The sequence below is a fragment of the Orbicella franksi genome, chromosome 3, assembly GCF_964199315.1.
Source record: "Orbicella franksi chromosome 3, jaOrbFran1.1, whole genome shotgun sequence".
Taxonomy (NCBI): domain Eukaryota; kingdom Metazoa; phylum Cnidaria; class Anthozoa; order Scleractinia; family Merulinidae; genus Orbicella; species Orbicella franksi.
Window position 1 is genome coordinate 11,837,497 of NC_138147.1, and position 27,504 is coordinate 11,865,000.

At 39.7% G+C, this 27,504-nt stretch overlaps 3 protein-coding genes and 1 pseudogene across 4 annotated transcripts in view; 2 read left to right on the forward strand and 2 right to left on the reverse strand.

The window, feature by feature from the left end:
* Nucleotides 1-27: 27 nt before the first annotated feature.
* On the reverse strand, nucleotides 28-5,728 carry LOC145481259 (cationic amino acid transporter 2-like). Its single transcript, XM_081459706.1, has 2 exons — nucleotides 3,757-5,728; nucleotides 28-933 (listed from the first exon to the last, which is right to left on the reverse strand). Exons 1-2 carry the CDS (start codon nucleotides 5,462-5,464, stop codon nucleotides 743-745), a joined length of 1,899 nt encoding a protein of 632 aa, XP_081315832.1. The 5' UTR covers nucleotides 5,465-5,728; the 3' UTR covers nucleotides 28-742.
* Nucleotides 5,729-9,689: 3,961 nt separating this feature from the next.
* LOC145483023 (cationic amino acid transporter 4-like) lies at nucleotides 9,690-12,831 on the reverse strand (annotated as a pseudogene). Its single transcript, XR_014048863.1, has 3 exons — nucleotides 11,503-12,831; nucleotides 10,332-10,917; nucleotides 9,690-9,945 (listed from the first exon to the last, which is right to left on the reverse strand). The product of XR_014048863.1 is annotated as a cationic amino acid transporter 4-like (transcript).
* Nucleotides 12,832-17,414: 4,583 nt separating this feature from the next.
* Nucleotides 17,415-25,144, forward strand: LOC145481263 (cationic amino acid transporter 4-like). The gene is made up of 4 exons (XM_081459711.1): nucleotides 17,415-18,653; nucleotides 21,312-22,453; nucleotides 23,075-23,651; nucleotides 24,049-25,144. The coding sequence occupies exons 1-4, from the start codon at nucleotides 18,635-18,637 to the stop codon at nucleotides 24,192-24,194; spliced, it is 1,884 nt and encodes a 627-aa protein (XP_081315837.1). The 5' UTR covers nucleotides 17,415-18,634; the 3' UTR covers nucleotides 24,195-25,144.
* Nucleotides 25,145-26,449: 1,305 nt separating this feature from the next.
* Nucleotides 26,450-27,504, forward strand: part of LOC145483024 (cationic amino acid transporter 4-like) — a 10,007-nt gene continuing 8,952 nt past the window's right edge. The window contains exon 1 of the mRNA XM_081461648.1: nucleotides 26,450-27,123. Within this exon, the coding sequence (XP_081317774.1) occupies nucleotides 27,105-27,123 (19 nt within the window). The 5' untranslated portion in view covers nucleotides 26,450-27,104. The remainder of the gene's footprint in view (nucleotides 27,124-27,504) is intronic.

Here is a 27,504-nt window from a genome sequence, read left to right on the forward strand (position 1 = left end):
GCCGCTTCTTCGCGATTTCGAAGTGTCCGTGAAGAGGATTTAGATTAAGTTTTAAACTACCAGTAGATTTATACCAAAACAATTAGATCATTCGCTCTCGATTTCTATGCGTAATAGAAATCTCGAGCTCATAATCTAATTATTAAAATTAGTTTAAACTAACGAAAAGCTTTTGTGTCCGAGCATAACCAGTAACTTTTAGATAACTTCCTGAGTAAAGTTCATAAATTCAAACTCAATGATAACAATTGAAAAATAAATAATATCAAACCCTGGGAATTGCTTTGCTACTATGGGTAGCCGAAGACCAAAACATTTACAGATTACAATACATTTGCGGCAAATTCGCCTCAAATTAGAATAATTTTCTGGAACTTTCCTCATAATTTGAAACTGAACTTAACATTTGAGAACGTGATCCCAGAATTGTTATTTACAATTAAACATTCATTCTTCAGAAGTCCATATCTCACATCAGATGCAAAACCGTTGAGACGAGTTATATAGAGAGAGGATTTTATATATTTTAAAAGAACAAAGTAATAAATGATAAAAAAAAAGACTTTCCTCTATCATTCTTTCTAAAGTTAAAAATTTTGATGGTTGCAGATCTCAGACCATGTTTTTGCGGGAGGGTTAAAATCGCGTCAAACCACACGTGTTTCCAATTGGGTTTTTTGCATCTGACTGTAGAGTTATAGACTTTGCGATTTTAATATCAATAATATAATTTTCACTGTTCCTAACTAGGTTCACTGAAGCTTGCTTCTAAAGGTACTTTGTCGTCTGTTGCTCCGTGACTGGGTTGAACTGTTTGCACGTCTTGCTCAAAGTCCGGTGTTCCTTGTAGGATGAAATCATTGTCGTTGTTGTCTTGTTTTGGATTTCCTTCCACGCTGTTTCTAATTCCATAACCAAAGTAGATAACAAACCCTACGAGACAAACAGAGTATAAGGAAATGTGTGCAGTTCAGTTAATTCCAATACATCACGCTACACTCGACTCCAAGGGAGAACTAACGATATAAATTGAAACTAAACGAATAAATCTGATATTCACAGTCAATATATTTTTTTATTTCCATTGGTTCAAATTAACCGCTAATTTTAAGTTATAGGTAGACAATGACCATAGTTAAAAATGTTAGATATTAAGAAAAAAGATCGAAAGAAAAGTTGACAAACAACGTTTAAGTTGTTTGTTATCAATTGTGTAAGTTTCTGAATCACATTTAGCGTTAATCCTAGGGAGGGCTTAACTGTTCAAAACAGGATTGAGCGAAGGGATAAATCCAAACTGGTATAGCAGCAGAACTCTCCTTTCCTTGTTTAGAAGGACAATTTCACTGTCGAGCCTTTAAGGATCAAAATGAACCTTCCTCATTTCGCGTACATTTTAATGCCGCGCAAGAAATAATGCTTCTTTTCCCGATCATCAAGTTCTGCCGTGTTCGATTCTTTTTGGTAATTTATGTACTTATGTATTGTATTTTATGTATTTATGTTGTGTTTCATTGGTACTAAACGATATGTTCTTTTCTTTTCCTTTATTTTTTTCTCTTCTTTGGATATCTGGGAAATTAAGCAATAAAAATGTTTATCTGTGTCTCAAACGAATTCATTTTATATCAATTCTTTCAGTGACGGCTGATTTGTTAGGATGGGAATGCAGAAGGTAGTTGAAGACAAACCGTCGGATATTGGACAGCACATTTACAGAAGATTTACAGTTTTGAATTCAAACCTTTGTATTCTTCAAATACTTTACACAATTCTATTTATTTTAGAACAAAGTGCAAAATCGTGTGAACCGAGATGAATTATTTACGCTCTTTTAATCTTAGCGCTAGTCTTCAAAATAGAAATGCGTCACGAAAAGATATTAAAGCTTTACCAGTTTCACAGTTCAAAAAAGAAAAAAAAAAACAATGGCAGATGAAAGAGAGACCTTAAAAATAGATTCAAAAGTATATTATGTTAAAAGTAGCTGTCGACGAGCGAGAAACACGCACGCAAGGACGCGCGAGTCAACCTCGCACGACGGTCATATTTGCATGATGACATGATTTAAATAACCCGAAACACCTGTCGGCTGCGCTTTAAAAAAATACACAAATAATAAAATAAAATATATCATCATGCAGCAAATCGGAGAGGGCAATGCGAGCCCTAAAGTTCTAACTGGACCACGACTGACGAATGAAGAAACAACAGGATTGCTCGAAGCACTGATAATGAGTCATAAAGTCGTCTTCACCCAAAATTATAAAATGTAATTCCTTATTTCGGTTTGTATGTTTAGAATACCAGAAAACAATTTCTGTTGACTAACCGAACTGTTGCATGTAAGATGTCTCGGACGAGCGATGAATTTTAGATGTAATTGGCGCCGTTGAGAATGCTTTTACGCGGCGAATCCCACAGAGAGATAATATAAAGCTATTGTCGTTGACCAACTAGCAAATTTCAACTTCCCGTAATTTCAATGGAAATGCGTCAAATACGGGGGAGGATCAAAAAGTGTAAAGCAGCTGAACTTGAAATGATATTAATACTTTGACGTGATGTAGTCAGCTTTCTTCAGTTCGAAAATTTAAAAGCTAACCATTACGAACTTTACTCTCTAAGTGCGAAGAAGTTTTAAATTTTTACCTTGTTCTGATAAACGCATATCTAAAGAAAGCTCAAATGGTATTTAGGGAAAAATAGATTTGTGCTAATGGTATAGAGCCCGGAAAGATGTCAGACAGAAACAGAATGTAATTTAACTGCTTAATTTCATACTGAATACTGCCAGTGTATAAATGCTAATTTTCTGAAGCTCTTTGTGGGTCACTGAACAAAACAAGAAAACCCGGCTGTGGATCATTTGTAAAGTGTAATTATTCCTATGTTGAGCTAAATACATGCACAAAAGAAAACATTTTAGCCCAAGGCGACTGAGAAAGAAATTAACTTCAATCCCAGCAAAGTCCATTTAAAATAAAAGTTTAGCATGAACGATAAAAACTTTTCGAGATAATAAAAGGGTAAAAATGTTTAGGAGAGTGGAGTCAAATATATTCTCAACGGAGGTGAATGTTTTTTTTTCCTCATTCCAAACAGCAGGATTAAAATACTTCAAGATCTCGTAACATTTATTTTCAAACGTTGGATTCTTACTTTGAAAATATAAGAAATGAAAAAAGCCAATACATTTATGTAATAAGCTAGGATATTTTCTATCACCAAAATAATTTTTTTGTATTCAAATTTGCATTTCAATCATTGTCTTCGCAATAGTTGTCGTTTGAGCAAGAGAGTTAGGATGGGAACCGCAAACGTAGATGTGAAAAAAAATAGGAAACCTTGTTATATTTGATATTCTCGCGTTGTTTCATAAAAATCGACGTTTAGAGATCGGTAGAACAAGAAAAAATATACTTATTGAGAAGATCGCATTTATCGTATTCAAATCAATTTAAAAACAGCTTAAAGTTAACAACAAATTCTCTCTGCCTTCTGTTGCCGCATTTGATATCGTTCTAGAAAAGTGGCAAATACTCGCGAGAAAAGTAACAGAATAATTTATATTGAGGCAGAAATCAAAGCTGAAGCCTGTCCAAAGGAAAACAAATGAAAAAGGGAAAATAAACATTATTCTGTGGAGGGCGTGAAACAGAGAAAAGAGCAAACAACATTTCTTCAAAATAACGATATTAATTTCTAAAAAAAAAATAATAAAACCATTTGTTATCAAAAGTAAGAAATTCTTACCTAGAACCATCCAAACACTGAATCGTACCCATGTCCATACGGACAACTTGAGGAGTAGGAACAAATTCACCACCACGCTGGCGATGGGAAGCACTGGTACACAGGGAACCTTGAAAGGAAATTTAGCATTGTTTTTGGGTTGTAGCTGCATCACCACCACGCCAAAAATAATAAGAATGCCAAGAAAACAGGCTGTGAAGATTGCCCAAGCCTTATGGTCACCTAACGCTCCCCATCCTGCTATCAGAAGCGCACAGAAGCCGGATAGTGCCACAACCAGCAGGGAGATGGCAGCCGTGGCGATCTGACTTGTGGTGGTGGTTGGTTCTTCCTTGTATTTGTTTTCCTGTTCCTTATCGTCTGTTACGCTTTCTAAAGGCTTATAATCGGGGCCTTTCGACTCCGGTAGCATCTTCTTGCAGCACATGACCTTGTAACTTTGTACCGAGCTCGGAGTATCCTCGTCGAACTCGACGTCTTGAACACCAGGCTGGAACCTCAACACGAGCACTGAAATGGAGACGAGGGTGTAGGCAAGTAACGTGCCGATCGACAGCATCTCAACCAGTTGCTTTAGGTCTAGCAGTAGCGCCAGAATAGCCGACAGTACTCCTGCAAAGGCCACCGAGATCAGAGGGACGTTAGTGCGCTGATAGATTTTGGCAAAAAACTTGAAGAGAAGACCATCACTGGCCATGGAATACATGATCCTTGGGACTGCGAAGATACCACTCATGAGCGAGCCTGCCAAAGCGCAGAGCCCTCCAATTGCAATGATATACTTGGCTGCGGGGACACCGGCGGCCTTGAAAGCCTCTGGTAAAGGAGCGAACTTGTCGAGCTTGTCGTAGGACACCATCAGTGTCAGAATGGTTGCCACACCGAAGTAGGCAAGGAAGCTGATGACGAGACACAACATGATGGACAGAGGGATGGCGCGTTTGGGATTGATGGTTTCTTCACTGGCCGTTGCTATCACATCGAAGCCAACGAAGCAGTAGAAACAGCTTGCAGCACCGGCTAGTACCCCGGACACACCAAATGGAAGGAACTGATTTCTGCCAGCCCAGTTACTGGGGTCGACATGGAACAAACCAACGGCCAAAACGAACAGGATCACAAGCATGTTTACCGCGGTCACACATTTGTTGAACACAGCTGAGTGTTTAGCGCCACTGGCGACGATCATGGACACCGCGAGAACGAGAACAAAAGCCAGAAAGTCTGGATACGAACCCAAGCCAGATGCATTAAACTCTCCAATGTTGTTGACGAAGAACTTTCGAATCACCCCCCCGGCAATGGAGTCGATGTACTCGCTACTTGCGCGGCCAAGCGAAGCTGTTCCAATCACGTATTCTAGAATCATGTTCCAGCCGATTATGAAAGCCCATATTTCACCTAAAGAGGAGTAGGTGTAAACATAGGCTGAACCAGCTTTGACTATTCGGCAGCCGAATTCTGCGTAACAAATCCCTGAAAGGAACGCTGCCACGGCAGCAACGAAGAACGACAACACAATGGCTGGCCCGGCAACATCTCTGGCTATCTGACCGGTAACAACGTACAAACCCGCTCCCACGGTCGCTCCAACCCCGATGGAAGTTAAATCAAAGACGTCGAGGCATCGGCGAAGCTGGGAGTTAGAAAGATCGTTGTCTATCTCTCTCCGTCGTGTGAGAAGACGAAGAAACCGCACAAGACTCATGGTTCTGAAGAGTGTAAAACGAGTCTTCTCAGTCACCGTCTCAGTGGGATTTCTGTCTTCAATATGGCTAATTGATGAAGGTTTACAAACCTCCCTTCGCTTTAAAACGTCTCTAAATGAGTGTCATAATTAAATTCGCTCCCCTTTAGTTTATGGATCAGCCTTCTCTCGTTGCAACGCGACAAGGAAATGTAACCGTGGAAGAAACGTTGAATTCGATCTTCCGTTGAAGAGCTTCGCGTGGTAACTTAAAACTGAGAAATTAGAAAATCGAATCAGAATTTTAATTGACAGACGATATTCCGAATTGTTGATGAATATTTGCATGACAGTGATGTGTGACGTACAAAAGCAGATGGTCTTTGTCCAATTGTTGTTGAGTTGCAGGGTTCGCGCTCTTCAATAACAATACAGACCCAACGGAAAATTTGCATCCTGTATCTTAGCTGAATCGAATAAAGCCCTTCTTTAAATACCACACTTCATTTCCTATCCAAAAAAAAGCACTTTGTAAACTGGCAAAGGAGTTCAGGTCGAAGAAAATACTGGCAGTACTTTGTTTCCCCTTACCCTTCTTTCCGATATTTCCCTGCGAAAACCCCCGTTGTGAGCTGTATACGGCATACACTGGGTCAGCCGCTTTCTCGCGAAATATTCTAAACTGATTGTACGTACGAACTCTGCTACAAAACGGCTTTGTTTAGACTGTTTTTTTTTTACAACGAAGGAACCAAGTTAGGCTTCCTGTTTGGTAAATTAGGTCGTTGTCGCCTCAGGGAGGGTTTTGAAATGTAAATGATGTTTCGAATTATTTCAGTGATAACTTTTTCTTTCGCCGGACTTTTTTTGGCTCAAGGTTCGCTGTAAAACAATTTGATACTGTTGACAATGCTCTCAATACTGACAAGGGCTACCTTAACTCTTCCATTAAAAAATTCGAACGTGTTTTACAACCAAAATATTGTTATTATTAATATCGTTGTTATTTTTAGTTCACCTGAAGAATAATCCGTCAAAATATTTTGGAAAACGATAGACCTGTCGTTGAATAACGTTATCTGGAAAGTAATCATGAAAGTTTTATTTTTGCGGTGAATTCATAACTTGATCTTGCAAACTGACAGGTTTGAATGACTTTGAATTCAAGTACTTGCGTAATCCCGACACGTCACGTCAAGAGAACATCTCTTGGTTACGTTTAATATTTCTATTTTTAGTCATAGTTTTTTTATCCCTTGCATTTTAAAAAGATGTATTAACACTCACTCATCCTCTTCGCCCCTTCGTGAGTGGCGCATAAGGCCACAAATAAAGATGTATTAAAGCGGCCTGTAAAGAGAGTCTTAAGCAAGGGCCAACTTGCCTGAAGTGACAACTGACGGTAACTGTTTTCAAGTTGACGTTAAGACAACTAGTCCTGATCTTCAATTCCTTGTCCACGCGTGGAATGAGAACTAAAACAGCCCAAATCGGTTAGTTCTCAACTTCCTGCCAACTAGTTGTACGCATCAGTGCTTTCTAGTTTCTCTGGCGTTTTTCGAATTCTTGCGCGATATATGAAGAAAACCATGGAGTAGGCTTGCAGTTTATATTTTACATGTATTACAATGATATGAGAGCAAACGACATTTTCCCTCAAATTAGATCGACCACTTCACAATTAATTTCAACATAAGCCTGCATATACCCGCGAGGGCGGTCACGACCTTCCTTCCTGCTTGGCATATTGGGCGGCTGTTTACACGGACCGGTAACCAAATGTTCTCTGAATAATTTTTTTGCAATCCGCGCTCAAGTTCTTAATTTGGAAGACTTTAAACTCAGCAATGGCTGATATGTTTGTAGTTTCCCATCGCTTTCTCTCTCGTAAAAGAGGGTCATTCGGTCGATTTAAAAAAGTGGTAAATAATAAAATGAAGAGGGCAAAAGAAATATTGAGAATTGACAAATACGTACTTCCAAGAGGGCTTAACACAAGACAAACTAACAGCAGGATCCTGCTAACAGTAACAGTTAAGTAATGAGTAAATTCTTTCCCGTGAATCGTGGCCGCTGGATTGGCATAGTTACCTTAGGCCCCGTTCACACAACTCCGGAGAAATTTGAAAACGCAGCTTTATTTCTACGGTTAGGCCTACCGCCCACACTAGTCCGTCACGAAAACGGAGCTTTTCAAAAACGCTCTTCAAACCGGAGGAATTTGAAAACGCCGCGGCCGGCTTTACGTTTTTATAGTTTGGACGGAAAATATTTAATTTTGAAAACGTACGGAGCTTTTCAAAACGATGACATTACGATAATAATGGGATTTCACTGACCGAGTTTCCCTCGAACACAAATCCAAAATGATACTGGTGTTTGTTGCGTTTTTCAAATTTCTCCGGCGTAGTGTGGACGGAAAACATTTGATGCGTTTTCAGATAGTGTGGAAAGGACCCTAATATGACCAACCGTGCACTAAATGAAGTGGTTCTATAAAATATTTCAAATTGAAACCGCTTACATTCCGCTGCAGTTGAGCTGCTCATTCATTTACAGATGCTGATTTTGTCAGAGGAGAGTAAGAAAAATAAAATTAATTCGAGGCGAGGGGGAAATCAGCATTATTCCTGCGCGTCATTAGCATCACGATATTTGGCGGTCTTCAATAATTCAATAATATTGTTTTAATAATATCATTCGATTAGAAAGCTTGTTAAAATAAGGCGTGCTTTTGCAAGTTTTTATTTTGTCTTAAGTTTGACGAGCAGTAGAAAGTTATTCTGATGTTGTGGTCACTGAACCAGTCAATCTCGAAAGGAGGGGAAAAATAAATTGAATGAAGGCTTAAGATGACGATATGATAAAATTTTTATATATATCCTTTATATATGTTTGTTTAAGTGATGCTAAAAATTACAGTCAAGTGTTTTGCATGCGGCAGGGACACAGTTTCAATATCATTTGAATGAAGAATTCTCACATGTGGACAAATATTGTGCCTATTCTGCATCAGTGATTTCTGCGGTCGAAAATTTTCCTCTTTTTTTTTTGTTTTCACGCAGAGCGTGGATTACGAGAATCATTGCGAACACCTCAAGTATTACCAGTGCCGTAAATGCCCCCCCCCCCCCGGGGGAAGGGTACTCCCAGAAAAATTGGGCTGGGGTGTGCAGCCCGCTTCCCAAAACCCTCACCCTATTTAAGACCAAAATCTGTTATTTTACCCACCCCATTTATTGATGACCTGAACAAAATTTTGATGCCCCATTTAAGACCTAACCCTTAAATTCCTATTTCAGACCGCCTTAGAATCAGTTCCCTGATTCAGACCGACGGTTAAAGGCACTGTGAAGGGCCTTTGTTGATGGTCTTATCAGCAATGATGAAAAAGTAGCTACTTCTAAAATGCATACCAAATCCCAAACTAGAGTTCAAAAGCCATACCCTATTCGAGACGAAAATGGCCAAAATCGATACCCTATTTCTAACCAAAACGGCCAAAAAAGAAAACAACACCCTTTGGGGCAGCACGTGACAGTAACTAAAAACATGGCCTTTTTCAAATCGCTAGTTTTAGTTTTTCACTGATCTCCCTTGCACTGAATGAAAGCTACAAATAGCCGGGTCTTAGCACTTAGGCTCCCCGTTCAAACGGCCAAATCTGAACGGTAAATTCTGTTCGCTGGAATATCATGATGGTTTAGCAGTTTAGTTTAGTACGCTTAATAATATTTGGTCAACGAAAGGCTGCAGCGTATTGTAACTATACCACATAAATATGACCAGGCAGGTGCAGTTGACAAAGCGGTAGTTCACGAGAGTGTATGTTTTCTTTTTTTACTCTTGAGAACTAAGGTCACGTGAGATGGCATTGAGAAGAAGATGGACGCTAGTTAGATACCACTGACGATGAACCTTCTTATATGCGTTGGACCATATAGGCTTGTAATAAAAAAGAGAAGAATATATAAGCAGAGACCAATAAAACGTAGGATTATTTTTTTTTAAAGGATTGATTTATTTTTTGCACAATGGACTTTTTGTGGCTATGCGAGCATGCGGCATAGTCACTTTCTTGTCCAACTTAACCGAACTATATTTGATTTTTTTTGGATATATTTTAAAATATTTGAAAATGTATGATTTGCGTATAAACTGATACAATAACTGATAATACCCACTAATATATCCACGAAGCTAACTCCATCACACTACTCGACAAAGGAAAGGATATTGCCTTCTATTCATACCGTTTCCTGAGTAAAAAAGTAGTCGAAGATATCTTCAAAAATAGCGCTTTCCCATCCAGCAGATAAGTTGGTCAATCGGATAATCACTCAGTTTAATTGTTCTAATTGTTCATTCAGCTGCCGGATACTCTTTAATCTCATTTCCAAAGTCTGGTGTCTCTGATAGAATGAACTGTGCTTCTGATCTGTCATCTGGTCTGGTGCCTTCCACACTGTGGTTGTAGCCATAGAAAAAATACACGAATAAACCTAGAATAAAAACGGTAGATAAATGACGTGGCTAATACCAGAGCCAATAAAATTAAACATAGGATGACACACGAATCCATGGATTGCACGCATTCCGTAGGATATTTTACTTAAAGTTACCGTATACATTTATAGCCGTGTCTCACGTCCAAGCGATTTAGGGCGTCGGGTTTAAACTTTAGATACCTAAACCCCTATGTCAAATTAAAGCTTATAGAGCTGGCTATCCCATTATACCAAGAAGGTTGAAATAAAATGAATTGTCGAATTTTTTACGACCTGTAAATGCGAAGAAAAATGAAAACAATGACATAAGCAAGATTCTCTGCATAAACATATAGTTATGCGTGGTCAAGACAACTTTAAAATGGAAGATTAGTTCTTACCTAAAGCCATCCAAACACTGAATCTGACGTACGTCCACTGATTCAGCGTAACCAGTAGTAAGACATTGAAAAATATTGTAAGAGCAGGAATAATAGGGACTCCTGGAACCATAAATGGGAATGTGGCGGAATTTCTGGGCTGCCTGGTGATGTACATCAGAGAAACGACAATCATTAAACCAAAGATGCAGCAAAGGAGAACTGCCCAGGCCTCTCCACTAACTAAGTGTGCATTGGCACGCGTAAGGCAAACCGTGAAAGCTGTTATGGATAAAGTCAACACAAATGTGGCAAGACGAGCACGAAAGCTCGTTTCTTGGTCTGGTTGTGTTGTACCCATTGAAGAATCTTCGTCATTGTTTTGAACCTGGTGATAGTTGACCTCTGGAATGAGATCATCTTGGCCTTCGGTTTCTCCAGGACTTCCAGGACAGCAGCAGATCGATTGCAGCCATTTGTTGGTCTTTTCTTTGGTGTTATCCACGTCCGCTGTGATACTTTGAACTCTAGGTGTGTAACGTGTCACTAACACAGCGATTGCCACCATTGTGTACGCTACTAGAGTGCCAACAGACAACATTTCAACCTAAAATAAAGAGGCATACTCGTCAATCAGTTAATTGTTTTGTGTTTTGTTATCATAGTAGAGCCAGTAAACCATTGTCTTAAGTTCCCCTTCGAAGATACACTTTTACATTGAAGCAATGATAATTCATCTGGTGAAAGATCGCCCATTTATTAAAACTAATAAAACTAGGTAAGGTAAAGGTAAAGAGTCTGGATACGATCCAGGTGGTCCATCAGGCCGGCGCTCACATCTGGCTTTTGTCGCATAAAGCGACTAGGAATGTCTCCTGCTACCCCCTGGATGGAATCCTAGTCTATCAGGGTTACTCCCAAGCATTAAACTCGTCGGTATCCATTTATACACCTGGGTAGAGGGAAGCACTTCGAGAGTCAAGAGTCTTGCCCAAGACCTCGGTCAGGGCTTGAAACCGACCACTCGATCCGGAGTCGAGCGCACTAACCATGAGGCTGCCGCGCCTTCCACAATTAAATCTAGCGCAGTGACTTGTTATATCCCATGCTATGATATATTCAGAACTTTCAATGCTTAGCAACATGTGGCCAAAAAATACAGCATTTTTCCAAGCTAGCAGATAAAAATTACTTACCACTGCTTTACGTCAAGCAGCAATGTAAGGATTGCGATCAAAATACCATTAACCAAAGTTGCACGCACTGGAACTTTCGTCTTCTCGTGCACATGCACAAACCAGTTAAATAGCAAACCATCGGAAGCCATCGACTACACAACACGTGGGCCAGCAAATGAGTTGGTCAGCAGCGTGCTCACCGTTGCGCAAAGTCCTCCAGTTGCAACGACGTACTTGGCGCCGCTAAATCCACGCTGAGCAAACGACTTGGCCAAAGCGGCAAACCGACTCAGCTTATCATAAGGCATCATAAGCGTAAGAACTGTGGCAACTCCAAAATAAGCCGAGAAGCTAATGGCAAGGGTTAGCATGATAGATAATGGCACTGATCGTTTGGGATTGATAGCTTCTTCACTTGCCGTGCCTATTACATCAAATCCAACAAAGGCAAAGAAACAGCTTCCCGCAGCTGTCAGAACACCGCTTACTCCGTACGGTGCAAATTTGGATTGCCAGTTCTTTGCCTCGACAAAGTATAATCCAGCGCAGATTACGAATACTATGATAGAAATGTTGACAAAAGTCATAATCTTGTTGAAGAAAGAGGACTTTTTCGCTCCTAATGAGACAATTATTGCAATAATCAAGGCCAATGTAAAAGCCAACAAATCAGGAAAGCTTCCAAGGGCTGGAACGTTCCATGTGACGATGTAGTTCATAAAGAACTTGTATATGTAGCCTCGGGCAAAAGAGTTGATGTACTCGCTGCAGGCTCGTGCCAAGCTTGCGGCAGCGATGATATATTCTAGAATAATGTTCCATCCAACAACAAAGGCCCAAAACTCTCCAACAGTTACATAGGAGTAGACATAAGCTGAACCAGCCTTGGGTATACGACAGCCGAACTCTGCATAACAAATTCCCGATAAAAGAGCGGCAATTGCTGCAATGAAGAAGGAGATAACCACAGCGGGTCCAGCAATGTCACGTGCCAACTGTCCTGTGACAACGTAGAGACCTACACCGACTACTGTGCCTACCCCTATGGAAGTCAGGTCCAGAGTTGTGAGACATCTTTTAAGGGGGCTCTCCGACAGCCAGTCTTCTGTGGGTTTTTTACGAGTTAAGTTGTTGAACACTTTGTAGTAACTGCTCATGACTGAAAAAGAAATAAAAAGCTATTAGGAGTAAAAGTTACACGTGCGCAATTAATGAAAAGAGGATAATTTTCCTGGGGGACAAATTATAATAAATCTTATCTCCATTTTTATTTGAAATACAATGTATAAATAAAGGGAGATATAAGGAGTATCTGCCAAAGTTCAAACCGCTGACCCCTTGGCCACCTGCTGTATCTATCATCCAATCAATTGCATTAGTCGCTTCACGTGTAATATAGAAGTATGGGGTACGTAGCTTCGCCCTTTCTTAGATGGCGGCTGCATGTATATGGGATGTCTTTAGAGGTCGCCCTCCTGAACTGGAGGTCAGAGATAACTGTCTGCGTTCTATCCTTTTCAGGTCAACTAGATAGATAGAAACTTTATTAACGTGTCGATGCCTGGTAGCCTGGGAAAATTCCTTATTGACCTGGGACAAAGAATAAATAGAAGAAGAAAGAAACAATTTGAAAAAAATATTTACAGTAAAACTATTTAAAATGTCTATTAATAATAATAATAATAATACTAATAATAACAATATAAAATCTAAGACTAATTTTACTAATCTAATATCCAATCATAGCTGATCTTATAATCTGATGATTCAGTATTAATCACTAAACTAGCACTGAGAACGCATTTGCACAGGGTTAGCCTCGACCTAAAGTAAAATATTCACAAATTCCAGCAAGAAGATGACCTGTGTACAGCTCTGTGTATTGTTTAATTTTCAAATTTGTGGCACCTTTCCGCCGGTAGTTGTGAATATGTTTGTCAGGTCGAGGCTACCCCTGTGCGGCGTTCTCAGTGCTTTTATTCAGCGGTCATGGCGAACTCGAAACCGGACTATTGCTTAGTTTCGAAGGTCAAGTTGTCTCAAGAAAGATAAAAATTTGTGTTTTGAAGATAATTAAACAAAAACTGAACAAAATGCCTAGTTTTAAGGTTTAAGGCGAGTTAAGGTTTAAGACAAGACTCAGCTACTATTTGTACATTTTAAGGAAGAACAAAATAAAAGGTAAGCAAACTTTTGGTGCAAAATGAACTCCATCTCTCGTACTTGATTTATGCAGAGCGCGATTGTGCGTAAAGTTGGCAATAACGACTGTGAAGTTGGTAATTGGCAATTTACAGGAAATTTAGGATAACAAGCTCATTTTTTGCAAAGCTAAAGGTATTACGAGAGACTTTGAGAACAGATATCCTATTCATCATTTGTGCGTGACAGTCAATGTCGTGTCCAAAGGACGTAGAATCGAGAGAGCTAGAGTAAAAAACCACTTGTGACACAAAGAAAGTGGTCTTTGCAAGTTACGAGCGGGTTCAGATATTCAGGTATTTCATCACGCTATTTATAGTTGATATAACTAGGTGCTGTTAGTTGAGCCACAAGCGTGCAGATAAAGGAACGGTGGTATTAACTTTTCTTCAAATGTAGGAATGGCAGGTAATTGGAAGCATCAAATAGGATCAAATGAAATAGCATTGATGGCGTAAACAACGAGCAAACTTCTCAGACATGTAAGAGGACGATTGTGAATCAGTTAAGTATCAAGAAGAACAAAATAAACTTCACTTACCTCGGCTGAAGTTCTATCCTCGGGTCGAAGTTCTCTTAAAAGATGGACATTCTCACAACGTTACGAACGAGAAGCAAAGTGAAAGCGGGAAACAACGGTAAAATACCGCCATTCACTTAACACAGCTGTGGTTATGGAGATGACAAACATTCTTTGGGGTGCTGCTCATTTGTGCGTGAAATTTGAAAACGCAACAATCACCGGTAATTTGGTTTGCGGTTGAGGAAACCTCGGCCATTGAAATCACATTATTATCGTGATTGTCCTCACTTTTGAAAAGTCCCGTTTTCAAAAACAAAGCTGCGTTTTCAAATTTCTCCGGCGTAATGTGAACGAGGCCTGATATTTTTGTTTGTAACTGCCCTGTGGCATTAAAGTTTTGTGGGTTTTAATCTTTTGGGTGTTCTCACGATCCGACTTCCTGCACTGAAAAAAAATGTTGTTTACTCCTATATGACGACAAAGAATGTCGGTTCGTATAAACGACGGGAACAACTCAGAAGGCTCTCAGATAGTGCACACGTCCTCGTTATTCTTATAGGGATTCTTATGGGGTAGTGCGGTTGTTATCCGGGGGGGGGGGGGGTTAATCCCAGAAAAAAATGGTGGGTGTGCTACCCGTTTCCTAAAACCCTTACCCTACTTATGACTAAAATCTGCGATTTTTCCCTACGCTATTTATGACCTGACCAAAAATTCGATCCCCTATTTATGAGCGTCGCAGCTGGCACAGTTGCCCTAAACATAATTTTTAAAGGGCCTTTGTTTATGATCTTATCGATAATGGTAAAAGAGTAGCTTATTCTAAAAAACATTCCCAATTCAAGACTAGAGTACAAAAACTATACCCTATTTAATTGGTCAAATCGCTACCCGATTTATGACCAAAACGGCTGAAAAACCATACCCTTTGGGACCGCACATACCTATATAGCCCATATAGGAGAGTACCCCCCCCCCCGGGGTTGTTATCACTGCTTCTTTTCTAAAGAATTTGCAGCATAACATTGTGTTCAAACAGCTTGAGCATCAGGCTCCCCCCGTCCGGATCGCTCCACTCGCGTGTGTTACTCAAAGACGAACTGGGAACATATTGAATCTATTCGCTGTATTAGTGCGAGTAACAAGCGGACAAAAACTTTATTCCGAGGTTATTTACACTGTATTGCAAACTTCTGTGCAACCATTTTAAATATCTTCTAAAAAGGAATCGTTTCTAACAACACCGAATTTCGACCAAATGTTGAAGTTCAAATGAAACACTTGAAAGTACTGGTGAAATGAAACTGATGACGAAATTTTACCTGTTTTTGCACAATTTTTCTGAACTTTGAAATATATTTTTTCGAGTTCCCATGGGAAATTGTTTCGGCCTGTTTTTTCAGGCAACTGTTTATATCTTTAGCTTTAAGAAAATGTAAAAGTTCTGTAATATATTTAAAGTTATATAATAATTAAATTAATGCGCGCGCTCTGATTGGTCAATCAGCTATGGTTTATTGTGCCAGTAAACTCACGGAAATTTCGCGTGTCTTCTGAATTATTATATAAAAGCAATAGACCACAAGTTTCTATGGTTTATAGGCTGATAAACCACTTGCCTGCTGCTCGTGATTTACGAATTATGCTCGTGTTCTTCCACATCCCGTGTGGTTTATTAGCCTATAAACCATAAAAACTTGTGGTCTATTGCTTAATTATTCTGATACAAGGTTTTGTCCATCTGACTGAAAACTGAAATTGCTCGATTTCTTATCGCATTTCGTCTTAAACATTTATTACCTCTACGCGCTAGATTAACTTTGTACAATAGTCCTGTTCTGTCAGGCTTGATTACGCCGACATTGTTTGCGGCGACAAAAACAATGATGAATCACCTCCAACTTTTTATGATAATTACGCAAAATAATGCTGCAGGATTAATCCTCGATTTTCCCGCGCGGTCTTTAAGCCTTCAAGAACTCACGCATTAGGTTTGTTTAAGTGGCAGCCGTTACATTCAGGGCGCTATTATCATCACTGTCTTGTTGTTTTCAAAGCCACGAAGGTGACTGATTTCAATTTTGGTCTAAAGAGAAATATCAAAATCCACGAATATTTTACTCGTAGACGCCATGATTTCCGTCTCTCAGTCTGCGACGATCAATAATTTTAAAACAGAGATGTCCTTTTAACACTTACAGACTTTTAGATTGTCTTATTAGGAGTCAGGTGAGAGATTCGCAAACTTTTTTAAATATTGTCGTTGTTTTAATTACTTCTGGTAATAATAATTTGGTAATAATAGTACTAATTATTACTGTTTTAGAAATTGTAATTAATTTATTCCTAAAACTTTTTGAAAACCTCTCCACTGAGTGCAGCTTCGATTCCTTCCTAAATATTATTTTTATTGTTAAAATATGCATTTTAAATTTATTAGGAATAATGAAGCAACTGATGTAATGACTATGGGAGCCTCTATTCTTTTTTTTTTCTTTATCCGCTCAGTGCTGTATCACACTCAGCTGTTCTTATCCATGAAGAAATAAGCGCTCCATCACCACTCAAACAGCAACAACAAGCGTTATACGTCTTCTATCCGGGGGGAGGAGTACTCCCTTACATGGGCTATATGGGTATGAGCGGCCCGAAAGGGTATGGCTTTTCAGCCGTTTTGGTCATAGATAGGGTATCGATTTTAGCCATTTTGGTCTTAAATAGGATATGGTTTTTGTACTCTAGTCTTGAATTGGATATGTTGCTTAGAAGGAGCTACTTTTTCATCATTATCGATAAGACCACAAGCAAAAGCTCTTCAAAACTTATGTTTAGGGCAACTGTGTCAGCTACAACTGTCACAAACAGGATATCGAATTTTTGGGAAGCGGGCCGCACACCCCCACCAAATTTTTCCGGGAGTACTCCCCTGGGCTTCTATCAGCCTCTTCTATGCTGTCTCTTACCTGTGGCATTTTACGACACGATATCCTTCGCCAGGTTCTGACTAACCAAGACAAGAAAAAGACCTGTTAGAATAGAATGACAAGTGTATTTTGCAGATCTTGAAAATACGGGTGCAAAGATCAGAGCTACATTTGCTATGCGTCGATGCCCGCATAAATTAATTATTTCTACACGTTCCTTGTCAAAACTAATTATAAATTAACATAATTTTCCGGCGCGATTACTGAAGGCGGGAATATTAAAAACATTTGTGCTTTATTGACGTGGCTTGATTTTCTCTGGTCGAATCGACGTCGAAGGTGACATCCGGTTATTGTCCATCTACAGAAAATTCTTCTGCAGTCTTACCTGCACCAGGAGATAGCAGAGGCAAGTAATACTCTTTACATTTTCCTCAGTCTTTTATTTCATACGCAGACAATGTAACTAAATCTTATAATATTTATTTGATCTTGGACAGACTTCTGCGGTTGTCACTTCGTGTATAAATAGTATGAAAATCGCATGGCGCTTTTTGACTACTCTCATACTAGTCTCTGATGCGACGCAATTCTTGAACGAAAACTAACTGAGTTGTACTGACTCAACTGATTGATATATGGGCAGAGGTGCTTTATATGTATGTCGAGTAAGTGAGGTCGTTTATTTGGATTTTGCAGCGATCAATACAGTAAAACCGTCCAGCTGAATTAGCTTAGTCGACATTTGAGTCAACATTCGGGCCTGCTCCACCGCGGCCTTGGATCATGGTGAACGGTTGAAATAATTTAGTTCGTGGAGAAAACTGTTTATTACGTGCCTGAAACAGGCAAGGCCTTTGAACGAACGAACGAATTAACATATTATATGTAACCGCGCGGTTGTGAGCATATAAATTTGACTTTCAAATCTTTCAGCCCCTCACCTCTTACAATATAAACCCCGCCACCACTAAAGGGTATAAAATGCTCTACTTCTTCAGCATAATGTTGCAAATTAACAAGCTATCACAATGAACCTCATAATAAAACCTTGGACTTTGTTTAGTTGGTTTGTCTTTAAGAAGGCTTTCGTTTAATTCTCCTTGTGTCAACATGACCGTCCGTTGAAAAGCAAACGAAAATGCCACATGGACTAGGCCGTTACTACAGTAACATAAGCTTAATATTCTGCCGCCATCGATGATTAAAACAAATCCTTCGCTGCCTGGTTAACACTGAATACCCTCCTTCATTTTCCCTGGCAAGTATATCCATGGAAGCGCTGTACTTTTTGTCACTTTTATCGTGGAGTCGTAATCTCATGAAAGATTTGATGTTTTCCGGTTATGCACGGTGAAAAATCTTCAACGTAGACATCTTGCGGTACAAAAACGGTATTGCTCCCTCTTCGCCAGGGAAACTGAAGACCTGAGTTAAAAGCCATCAGACTGTACACACAAGTGATTCAGTACCGTTTTCAAGTTTGACCTCATCCCAATGATTCCTCCTCGGAAAGGTAGGGCCTTAAGAAAAATTACATCTTATCTCAGGGCTTTTTCATTCAGTTAGTATTACACCTCGAAACCAAGTCATGTACCATACCATATACCGACCAGTACCTTTTTCCATGTCTTCGAGGTCGTTTTACAGTTGCGCAGGAGAAGGAACCTTCGAAATGTACATCAGATGGACTAGTCAAACTTGCGCTGTGTATTTCCCTGTTTACAGGTTTTCTATTTACCGACATTAATCCTCTTTTCAAAAAACAGAATGAAAATTCTCCATATTCTCTTCTATTGCTATAGTAACAAATCATATCTCGCAGCCATCGATAAAACGACGAATCCCCCGTTCTTCGGTTACTACAGATTACTCGATCTTTCACTGAAAAACGTCGCTGGATGTCTGTGGAGCTGTCCGTTTTGGCTGTAAAGACCAGCTAATGAAAGGGGATGTCCTCGATAAGTGTTGTCATCTATGCACGGCAGTAAAAACCGATTTCAATGATATCTTGTGGTGCTTTGTCTTCCTCTTTTATCGACCAAAATTCTCTTCGAAAAGGATTAGGCCTCTAAGCACGTGTGGTTGTTTCTCTTGTCCTAGCTCTCGAGGCTTGTCTTTAAGCATTTCCCGACTTAAGGAAACAAAATTTATTACTGCTAGTTATTGCCCGGGTTATTCTTTTTTAGGTAGCAGCCTGAGTGGATGCAGTACTTTCGTCCTTTTCCCACAACCCCCCTCCTCCCCGCCGAAAAAAAGTTCAGTATGTGGTATAACAGGAAAGAGAAATACATAATACTGCACCGGTAGATCTTCAATCGATCAGCAAGAAATTTATTTTTAAAACATGTTAAACTAGATTTCGGTGCTTCGTTTTTTGTCACGGTTCTCTCGACTTTTGGTTTCGCTAATTGTCTCGGGAATTCGCTCCACTTTAAGGTACAGAAAAGTTGAGAGATCGCTTGCAGTCTGGAGCAGGTCTGAGTGTATTGTGTTCTTTCCGGGCGATGTTGGTGTGCAAACCATAATTTCCATGCCACCTTCTTCAAATCCTAATACATTCATCCATGACTTTACATTGTCTCGAATTTAAAGTGTAACTAAGAAGCTACTCGAAGTACGCAATTATAGTCTAAGCCAGAACCGTACTTATCCGTTTGATCGTCAACCGGAACATCTCCGATTGGCTGGCTTAGTACATGCTTACACAGACAGTGTCAGTGCGCTAGTTGCTCCACGTTGCCCGAGCGTGATGCAGCCAGCGGATATCCGTCTAAGAACACTCGGTCTCGAGAGTGAAGTAAATTGCTCCGTTTCCTTGTATGCCCATCGTATAGATTTTGCACTTTTGTTCCATCCATTGCAATCAGTTTCTGTTAGGGTTCTCTCTTATTTTCTCGTCAGAAAAAGAAAACATAAAAAAAATGTCGGTGTATGATATCATGGAAAGAACAATACAAAAAAGGACCAGTAGATCTTCAATCGATTAGCAAAATATTTGTGCTCCCAGAGTTAAAAATATATCGCGATAAGCGCGAATGTTCTTCTATCAGAGCGGTTATTCAAAGCAATGAGCGCTTTAGTAGATTATAAACTTTGGCCTACGAATTATATGAAACACAAACAGTCGAAATCCATTGGCAAAGGAAGCTCGCCTAATGTCGCTAGGCCACTGTCAAATGAAGTCAACAACAAGTTTTGTAATCACAGGAGACTTACAAACTGTCTTTGCAAAGCTCTACTTAAAACAGCGTCGATAAATAGCTGTACTTACTTTGCACAATGACTGGATTCCGATGACTGCATGAATACTGGATTCTAGGCGTACAATTTCCAGGCGCCCAACGTGCATATATAATATTATGATATATATTACAATAATATTTGAGAACACTCGAGAAATGTAGAAAACACTTGCCTGCGGCTCGTGTTTTCTACATCCCCCTCGTGCTCTCAAATGCCCGTCGTGTTTTTATCACAATGTATTGCACGGCTTAGGCTTCTTTATTTGTTAAATAACAACAATAATAATAATAACAGCAACAACAACAACAACAACAATAATAATAACAATAATAATAATAAATTTAGTCTTATTATAGACTCCACGTTCCAATTTAATAGCATATTCTTCTATAGAGACGAAAAGAGTGTATATTCCGCTAATCTTCACATTACATGAACGAATTTTAAACAGAAATCATTTCTCAAAGTCCTGGTGAAACCGTTGGAAACTTCAGATGATGAACAGGAGACCACGTATTCATAAAAAATGAAAACTAGTGTTGACAACAAAACCGTGGAAAACGATGTAATTTTTTTTCACCACTTCGCACCACAAAGTGCACTGCAGATATGAACGTCTTAACTATTCAAAGTAACACCTGTGTAAAGAAAAGATAAGTTTTCTGGCCCACATTAATCTTTTAACCATAAAATTTTCAACTGACACTGTAAAAGTTTCTTTTACCTGAGAATATCCTAGTTAGTACGCTTTAAAATGTGCAGTCCTTAAAGAAGACCTTATACGTTATTTCTATTGCTTAAATTGAATTCTAAACATTACGATATGAAACAGTTGTGAAATTTGATTGAGCAATACTTAAAAACTTCAACATTTCCCTTTTTAAATATAGGTCACTGGTAACCATATTTTATTATTCTTTTTTACCAGCCATGAATAGCTGCTCAAAAGTGTGCAACAAATTAACACGGAAAAAGCCCACAGAGGACTGGCTGTCGGAGAGCCCCCTTAAAAGATGTCTCACAACTTTGGACCTGACTTCCATAGGGGTAGGCACAGTAGTCGGTGCAGGTCTTTACGTGGTCACAGGACAGTTGGCACGTGACATTGCTGGACCTGCTGTTGTTATCTCCTTCTTCATTGCAGCAATTGCCGCTCTTTTATCGGGAATTTGTTATGCAGAGTTCGGCTGTCGTATACCCAAGGCTGGTTCAGCTTATGTCTACTCCTATGTAACTGTTGGAGAGTTTTGGGCCTTTGTTGTTGGATGGAACATGATTCTAGAATATATCATCGGTGCCGCAAGCTTGGCACGAGCCTGCAGCGAGTACGTCAACTCTTTCGCCCAAGGTTACATATACAAGTTCTTTATGAATTACATCGTCACATGGAACGTTCCAGCCCTTGGAAGTTTTCCTGATTTGCTGGCTTTTACGTTGGCCTTGATTATTGCAATAATTGTCTCATTAGGAGCGAAAAAGTCCTCTTTCTTCAACAAGATCATGACTTTCGTGAACATTTCTGTCATAGTATTCATAATCTGCGCTGGATTATACTTTGTCGAGGCAAAGAACTGGCAATCCAAATTTGCACCGTACGGAGTAAGCGGTGTTCTGACAGCTGCAGGAAGCTGTTTCTTTGCCTTTGTTGGATTTGATGTAATAGGCACGGCAAGTGAAGAAGCTATCAATCCCAAACGATCAGTGCCATTATCTATCATGCTAACCCTTGCGATTAGCTTCTTGGCTTATTTTGGAGTTGCCACAGTTCTTACGCTTATGATGCCTTATGATAAGCTGAGTCGGTTTGCTGCTTTGGCCGAGTCGTTTGCTCAGCGTGGATTTAGCGGCGCCAAGTACGTCGTGTCAACTGGAGGACTTTGCGCAACCGTGAGCACGCTACTGACCAACTCATTTGCTGGCCCACGTGTTGTGTATTCCATGGCTTCCGATGGTTTGCTATTTAACTGGTTTGCGCATGTGCACGAGAAGACGAGAGTTCCAGTGCGTGCAACTTTGGTTAATGGTATTTTGATCGCAATCCTTGCATTGCTGCTTGATGTAAAACAATTGGTAAGTTTATTACTTGTTAGATTACATTCTTGCATCTTGGCAACCTAAGTATTTTGATCAGGTTTTGTGTCTGCTGGGAATTGGAATGTTACTTTGCCCACACCAGTTTCACTGACTTGGGTCTGACTTGGTAGTTTAAGACGGGTCTCAAGATGTTGTTATGTAACAAACTCAGAATAATAGACTTATTATCGGAATGGAAAGAAAAAACTAAAAAGGAGCGAGGTTGGTTAAAATTTGTTAAAGCTAAAAGCAGATTTTAAAGATAGCTTTTACAAATTGCGAAGTCTCAGAATACCGTGATTTTGATGTGATGTTAAGCTTTGGTGAAAACCTTTACAGGATCTTTGAGGATCTTACGCTGCGGTCTTTGAAGTGCTTCTTAATATCTTTTGGGAAAAGGATATTTCAAGGATTCGTTAAAGATCTTTAAAAGATCCTCAAGTGAAGATCGCAGCAAGCATTCTCGACGATTTCCTGACTGACCCCTTCAAAGACCGTTGAAGATCTTCAAAGTGCCACCATTATATCGTGTATTTTATAGTGTTTAAACCATTGAATGGTTTCGCCAAATTTATAAGTTATTAATTTCTCGGGTTGAAATGTCTACCTCTTTTTTAGGTTGAAATGTTGTCAATTGGCACTCTAGTAGCGTACACAATGGTAGCAATCGCCGTGTTAGTTACACGCTACACACCTGGAGTTCAAAGTGTAACAACGGACAAGGATACCAACAACGAAAAGACCGACAAATGGCTGCAATCGATCTGCTGCCGTCCTGGGGAAACTGCGGGCCAAGACGATCTCATTCCAGAGGTCAGCTATCACCAGGTTCAAAACAATGACGAAGATTCCTCAGTTGGTTCCCACCAACCAGATGAACAAACAAGCCTTCGAGTTTGTGTTGCCACATTTGTGTTGACTTTATCCATAACAGCTGTCACATTTTGTCTTACTCGTGCTAACGAACAGTTGATTCGGAGAGACCCGTGGGTAGTCCTCCTTTGCTGCATCTTTGGTTTAATGATTGTCGCTTCTTTGATGTACATCACCAGGCAGCCCAGAAATTCCGCCACATTCCCATTCATGGTTCCAGGAGTCCCTATGATTCCTGCTTTTACAATATTTTTTAACGTTTTACTGCTGTCGACGCTAAATCATTGGACTTACATCAGATTCAGTGTTTGGATGGTTTTAGGTGAGTCAGCATGTGCCTTAAACTAAGCGCTTACTCCGTGCGGTAGTCAGGTAACAAAAAGAAAGACTCGAGTCAACGAGACATCCATGGCAAAACTACCGATTTAATTTGATGTTTTATGACAGCTTGTAATAGAAAAAAAAAGGGAGGGAGATTAATGCTGAGAAATATTTTGCCAAAATCAGCCTTAAATTTTAAAGACAAGATAAACACGCCAATACGTGGGAGCTTCCTGTATAGCACAAAGCTGAAGCCCCTGAGCGACCCTGGAAGCTAAGATGCAGCATGTTGCTCGTCACCTAATTAATGCTTCTCAAAATGATGTCAATAGTCGAAGATGTTTTCTATTTCGACCCGTGTTGATTTTCGTGTGACTGAACTACTGTTTTTGTTTTAGGTTTACTTGTGTATTTTTTCTATGGCTACAGCCACAGTGTGGAAGGCGTAAAACCAGATGAAACATCAGCTGAAGTACAATTTATTCTATCAGAGACACCAGAGTTTGGAGAGGAGGTTGAAGATTATCCGTCATCCACTAATTGAACAACTGATCATAATAACTGGATCGATTGATATTGTAAATGATATTAATACACTGATGAGATAAGAATACCAACCTTTTGTTTGGAAGATGTGTCTATATTATAATGAGATAATCATGATGTACCTTCTGTATGTACGTGGAACTTACATACACACTGTAGAAGTTTCTAATTCTCTCCATTCTGCATTAAGTTTGTCATGAGACGGCCATCGCTCGTTGTATTTCACTGAGACTACTTGAAAGAACTGGTCTTTCTACTCTAAAAATCCTCGATTCATTACAGACCACGTTCGAGCGCTGTTACAAAAATACTTTGACTGAAACACCGTTGTTTGGCGTAACACTGCAGCGCCGAGGTTAATAGAGAACTCACATGCTGCCGTGTAAACAAGTAAAGAGATGAAATTTACTCGACATTCAAATTTCGTCGATAAATTTAACAATTATTACCGCTGGTCTTCCGAATAGACTAGAAAAAGATTTTGGGCAACAGAAGGATGTTTTTGAACATTGGGGCTCAAACCTATGAAAGGATAATTATTTTTGGACCTTGTCTGTCTCTCGAAGTATACAGTTGTCCCTGATCGTCGCTCTGTGAAACTGAAACAGGAAGCATAGTTACATTTATAAAAGAGAGGATGGTTAAGACAGATCCCTCGTACAGGCATTATTCCCGTCAAGCTATTTTAGACATGGTACCAAAGTCTTAAATGGTTACGTTTCCCACGCGCGATGCCTGAATATCTTCGCGGGGGATGAAGATGCATGTTAGATCCCTAGAGTTGCCCACGAGAGCAAAATCCGCGTCACAGAATTGGCTATTTCTAGATCCTGCTGGAATTTCCGAAACGGGTACTGGTCTGAAAAATAACTTGAATTTTCTTGTCAATGAGGCTTTAATGAGGGATTAACTCTTCTCGCGTTTAGTATTTAATAAAGTTATATGTAACTCATGACGTTATAGTATGGAGGTTCTCATAAAAAAGAGAAATGGCTTAATCTTTGAACCAAATCTAAATGAATTTATGTCGGTATCCTTTAGAGGTAATCGAGCTTTGACCAATACGAAATGGCGTATACAAAGTGATATGAATTTAGAGCGCAAAAGTTGTTGTAAAAAAGGTGAATAAGAAACCACCAAACACAACTCAAAATAGCTGTAGGGAGGAAGATTTAATCCTAGCACCGACGTACAGAAGAAGTCCAGCTCCCTGACCTCTAGACCACAAATGTCCTTAAAAGAAACGTACTTCAAGCGTTCGGTTAATTAGAGGAGCAGCGCTAAGGGGGAACAATAAGACAAGGTACTTTCTTGTAATTTTAAAACAAACTGCTCTTCTGTGAAAGAGAGAATCAAGAGCTGATATATTCACGAAATTTCACGGAATGTGGAATAAAAAGCTTTTGAATGTAAACAGAAATCTTTTGACCAACTTTCCGTGACTAAAATGAGGATCAAGATGCTAATTTCATTTCGGAAATCTTTTAATAAATATTGGTGCGGCAAGGTGTACTCCAGCTAGCAAGCTGCAGTGGATTAGTCGCTAACGGTGGTTATTGAATGTGTAACTCCGATTTACTCAAGAATTGGTGTCGGAGGAGTAAGCGCTCCATCACCACTCAAACAACAACAACGAGCGTTTTATGTCTTCTATCCCGGAGAGGAATGGGTGGGGAGGGGGGGAACTCCCTTATATGGGCTATATAGGCATGTGTGGCCCCAAAGGGTATGGATTTTCAGCCGTTTGGTCATAAATAGGGTATCGATTTTGCCATCTTCGTCTTAAATAGGGTATAATTTTTGTACTCTAGTCTTGAATTGGTTATGTTGATTAGAAGAAGCTACTTGTTCATCATTATCGATAAGATAATAAGCAAAAGCCCGTCAAAAATTATGTTTAGGGCAACTGTGTCAGCCGCAGCTGTCATAAATAGGGTATCGAATTTTTGGTAAGGTCATAAATAGGGTAGGGAAATCGCAGATTTTGGTCATAGATAGCGTAAGGGTTTTGGGAAGTGGGCCGCACACTCCCACCAAATTTTTCTGAGAGTAGTCCCCGGGCTTCTATCAGCTTCTTCTATGCTGTCTCTTACTTGTGGCGTTACACGACACGATATCCTTCTCCAGGATCTGACTAACCAAGGCAATAATTTCGTTCGTGGAGAAAACTGTTTGTTACGTACCTGAAACAGGCTAAGCCTTTTTTGAACGAACGAACGAACGAACGAACGAACGAACGAACGAACGAACGAACGAACGAACGAACGAATGAATATATTATATGTGACTCCGCGCTTGTAAGCATATAAATTTAACTTTCAAATCTTCCAGCCTCTCACCTCTTACAATATAAACCCCGCCACCACTAAAAGGGTATAAAATGCTCTACTTCTTCAGCATAATGTTGCAAATTAACAAACTATCACAATGAACCTCATAATAAAACCTTGGATTTTGTTTAGTTGGTTTGTCTTTAAGAAAACTTTCATTTAATTCTCCTTGTGTCAACATGACCGTCCGTTGAAAAACAAAGGAAAATGCCACATGGACTCGATCGTTACTACAGTAACATAAGCTCAATTAATATTCTGGCGCCATCGATAATTAAAACGAATCCTTCGCTGCCTGGTTAACATACCCTGGAAGAATCATTGCCAGGCGTCCTTCATTTTCCCTGGCAAATATATCCAAATATTTTCTTTTTTTGACTTTTGGCGTGGAGCCGTAATCTCCTGAAAGATTTGATGTGTTCCGGCTATGCTCGGTGAAAAACCTTCAACGTACCTATCTTGCGGTACAATCACGGTCTCGCTCCCTCTTCGCCAGGGAAACTGAAGACCTGAGTTAAAAGCCATCAGACTGTACACACAAGTGATTCAGTACCGTTTTCAAGTTTGACCTCATCCCAATGATTCCTCCTCGGAAAGGTAGGGCCTTAAGAAAAATTACATCTTATCTCAGGGCTTTTTCATTCAGTTGGTATTACACCTCAAAACCAGGTCATGCACTAACCAGTACCGTACTCCACGTCTTCGAGGTCGTTTTACAGTTGCGCAGGAAAAGAAACCTTCAAAATGTACATCAAATAGACGTAGTCAAACATTTACCTCTTTACAGGTTTCCTATTAGCGACATTAATCCTTTAAAAAAAAAAACAAAATGGAAATTCTCCATCTTCTCTTCTATTGCTATAGTAACAAATCATATCTCGCCGCCATCGATAAAACGACGAATCCACCGGACTTCGGTTACTACAGATTACTGGATCTTTCACTGAAAAACGTCGCTGGATGTCTGTGGAGCTGTCC